The sequence below is a fragment of the Chenopodium album genome, chromosome 7 (genome assembly GCF_948465745.1).
Source record: "Chenopodium album chromosome 7, dcCheAlbu1.1, whole genome shotgun sequence".
Taxonomy (NCBI): Eukaryota; Viridiplantae; Streptophyta; class Magnoliopsida; order Caryophyllales; family Amaranthaceae; genus Chenopodium; species Chenopodium album.
This window is the reverse complement of record NC_137840.1, coordinates 56,263,370-56,265,729: the sequence shown is the minus strand read 5'-3', so window position 1 is coordinate 56,265,729 and position 2,360 is coordinate 56,263,370. Positions and strand designations below refer to the sequence as shown.

Here is a 2,360-nt window from a genome sequence, read left to right as displayed (position 1 = left end):
GTTGTGGTTAAAAGTGGATAAAAAATCATATATTATTGTATTTTTACTTTCCCATAGAAAGCTATGAAGACAAATTATGAACATGTCTTGATTTTCGATTTTGAGTATCAAGTACGCTCAAAACTTTAACTAATTAAGTTAATCAGGATACATAATTCTAAACTTTTTTTAAAAATCTTTGTATCATATAGTATAAACAATTTTCAAATAAAATAATAGTAAAGTCTTCTTCAAAGTAGGACCACTAAAAATAAATACCTTTGGGTATGCTATATAAATGCAAGAAATTAAGTTATTGGCACTACCAAATCTACCACTTCTAACTACAACTTCTTGTCTTTTCACCCTCTCTTTTCTCTCTTTTTTCTCAATAATTCTTCCCACTAATTTTATTGTTAAGCCTTATAATAGTGATCAAAAGTTGATTACTTTGTAAGAACTATTTATAGTAAGGCATATATATTAGTGTTTACTATAAATAGTGAAAGAAAGAGTTTATAGAGTGATTAAGAGAAGATTAATTAACCAAAAAAATGGGTGTTCAAGGAACTTTGGACTATTTGTCAGACTTAATAAGCAGTGCAAAGAAGGGAAAGAAAAGGAAGCAATTAAACACGGTTAATCTCAAGGTTACAAGAATTGATTGTGAAGGTTGTGCTATGAAAATGAAGAAAGCTCTTTCTGGTCTCAAAGGTAATTTTTTTTTTCTTTTTTTTGGTAAATTTAGTCCACCATTTATTAACAAGATTATGCATGTACGTAAACCTTTTTATTTTTATTTTGTAATTTTTTTATTGACATATTTTAGTGTCATTTCTCATTTCTTGAATTGTTTTCTTCGTTCATTAATTTATATCAAACTAATATTAATACAACATGTAGCTAAAAACTATCAATATATATATATATATATAAAATTTCAAATCCTATAAATGAAGAAAAAGAGAAGGAAAAAAAAGTATGTGCTTGTTTCTATATGAAATTGCTATGTTAAATTTCCCAAAAAATATTTTGCAAATTTAATAATTTATATATTTTTCAAAACCACGAACCCATGCATCATTTACAATATCTTCGTGATAAGGGTTTCTTAATGTTAATCAGTATTCTTTTATGTTGCATAGTCACTCCTATAAGAGTATGATTATAGAAACCTTTTTAATTTAAATGAGTATGCATACATGATTATATATTTATATATCATATATAATCATAATCAAAAGTTTGTTCCATCATTTGTATGGTAATATTAATTGGTTTACTATGAATTAACCTTTTTTTTTTTAATTAACTTATTATTAAACTAACTTAATTTAGTAATTGGAGATTAAATATTATTAAGGAAAATTTGTCAGAAACAACCTTTTAAAGTGTCCACTTTATTTAAAACAACCTTTTAAATTTTTTTTTGCAATTTCAGACCACATTATAAATTTTTTTTTATCAAAGACAACCAAATGCTACTTTCCGGCATTTGACTCTATTTGTCCCGATGTTAACTACTAGTGTGCAACGCACATGAACTCGTATATTGCTTAATACACCAATTTTCACTCCAATTCACTCGTACTAAAAGAGGGATGAAAGAGAAGTAGAGGTTTTAATAGGAGTTAATTGGAGGAAAAAGGGGTGTATTAAGCAATTCAGGAGGTCACGTGACTCGCACACTCGTGGTCAACATCGGCAAAAATTGAGTCAACGCCGGAAAGTAACATTTGGTTGTCTTTGATAAAAAAAATTTATAATGTGGTCTTAAATTGCAAAAAAAAATTTAAAAGGTTGTTTTAAATAAAGTGGACACTTTAAAAGATTGTTTTTGACAAATTTTCCTATTATTAATAAGAAAGTTAAAAAAATTTCAGGAGTAAAATCAGTGGATGTGGATATGAAACAACAAAAGGTGACAGTGACAGGATTTGTGGAAGCAAAAAAAGTGTTGGAAGCAGCCAAGTCAACAAAGAAGAAGATTGAGTTATGGCCTTATGTACCTTACCATATGGTTCCACACCCTTATATTGCTGGTGCTTATGACAAAAAAGCCCCTGCTAATTTTGTTAGGAAAACTGATGATTCTATGACTCCTTTGGAAGAACAATATACTACCATGTTTAGTGATGAAAATCCTGATGCTTGTACTATTATGTGATTTTCTAACTTTATGTTTATGTATGTATGTATATGCACTGGATTATGTACTGTTGAATACTAGTTAGCTTATGATTTTTAGTTTTGGCCCCGGTAATTTATGATTCCTAGCTTCGCCCCTGTATGCACAGTATGTAGTTTTTGGTTGATTTTGTATAATTTCTTGTTTGAATTGTAAAAGTTGTTGGATTAGTGTAAATACTAGTACGAGAGTA

At 28.2% G+C, this 2,360-nt stretch overlaps 1 protein-coding gene across 1 annotated transcript; it reads left to right on the top strand.

Moving 5' to 3' along the window:
• The first annotated feature begins 308 nt into the window (after positions 1-308).
• On the top strand, positions 309-2,360 carry LOC145637950 (heavy metal-associated isoprenylated plant protein 24-like). The gene is made up of 2 exons (XM_081688943.1): positions 309-693; positions 1,863-2,360. The coding sequence occupies exons 1-2, from the start codon at positions 534-536 to the stop codon at positions 2,144-2,146; spliced, it is 444 nt and encodes a 147-aa protein (XP_081545069.1). The 5' UTR covers positions 309-533; the 3' UTR covers positions 2,147-2,360.

Bases quoted from the DNA above. Each gene is read 5' to 3' on its own strand.
- LOC145637950 (XM_081688943.1), top strand. From the start codon at position 534: ATGGGTGTTCAAGGAACTTTGGACTATTTGTCAGACTTAATAAGCAGT. The intron at 694-1,862 runs GTAATTTTTTTT...AAAAAATTTCAG, and splicing joins AGCTCTTTCTGGTCTCAAAG to GAGTAAAATCAGTGGATGTG.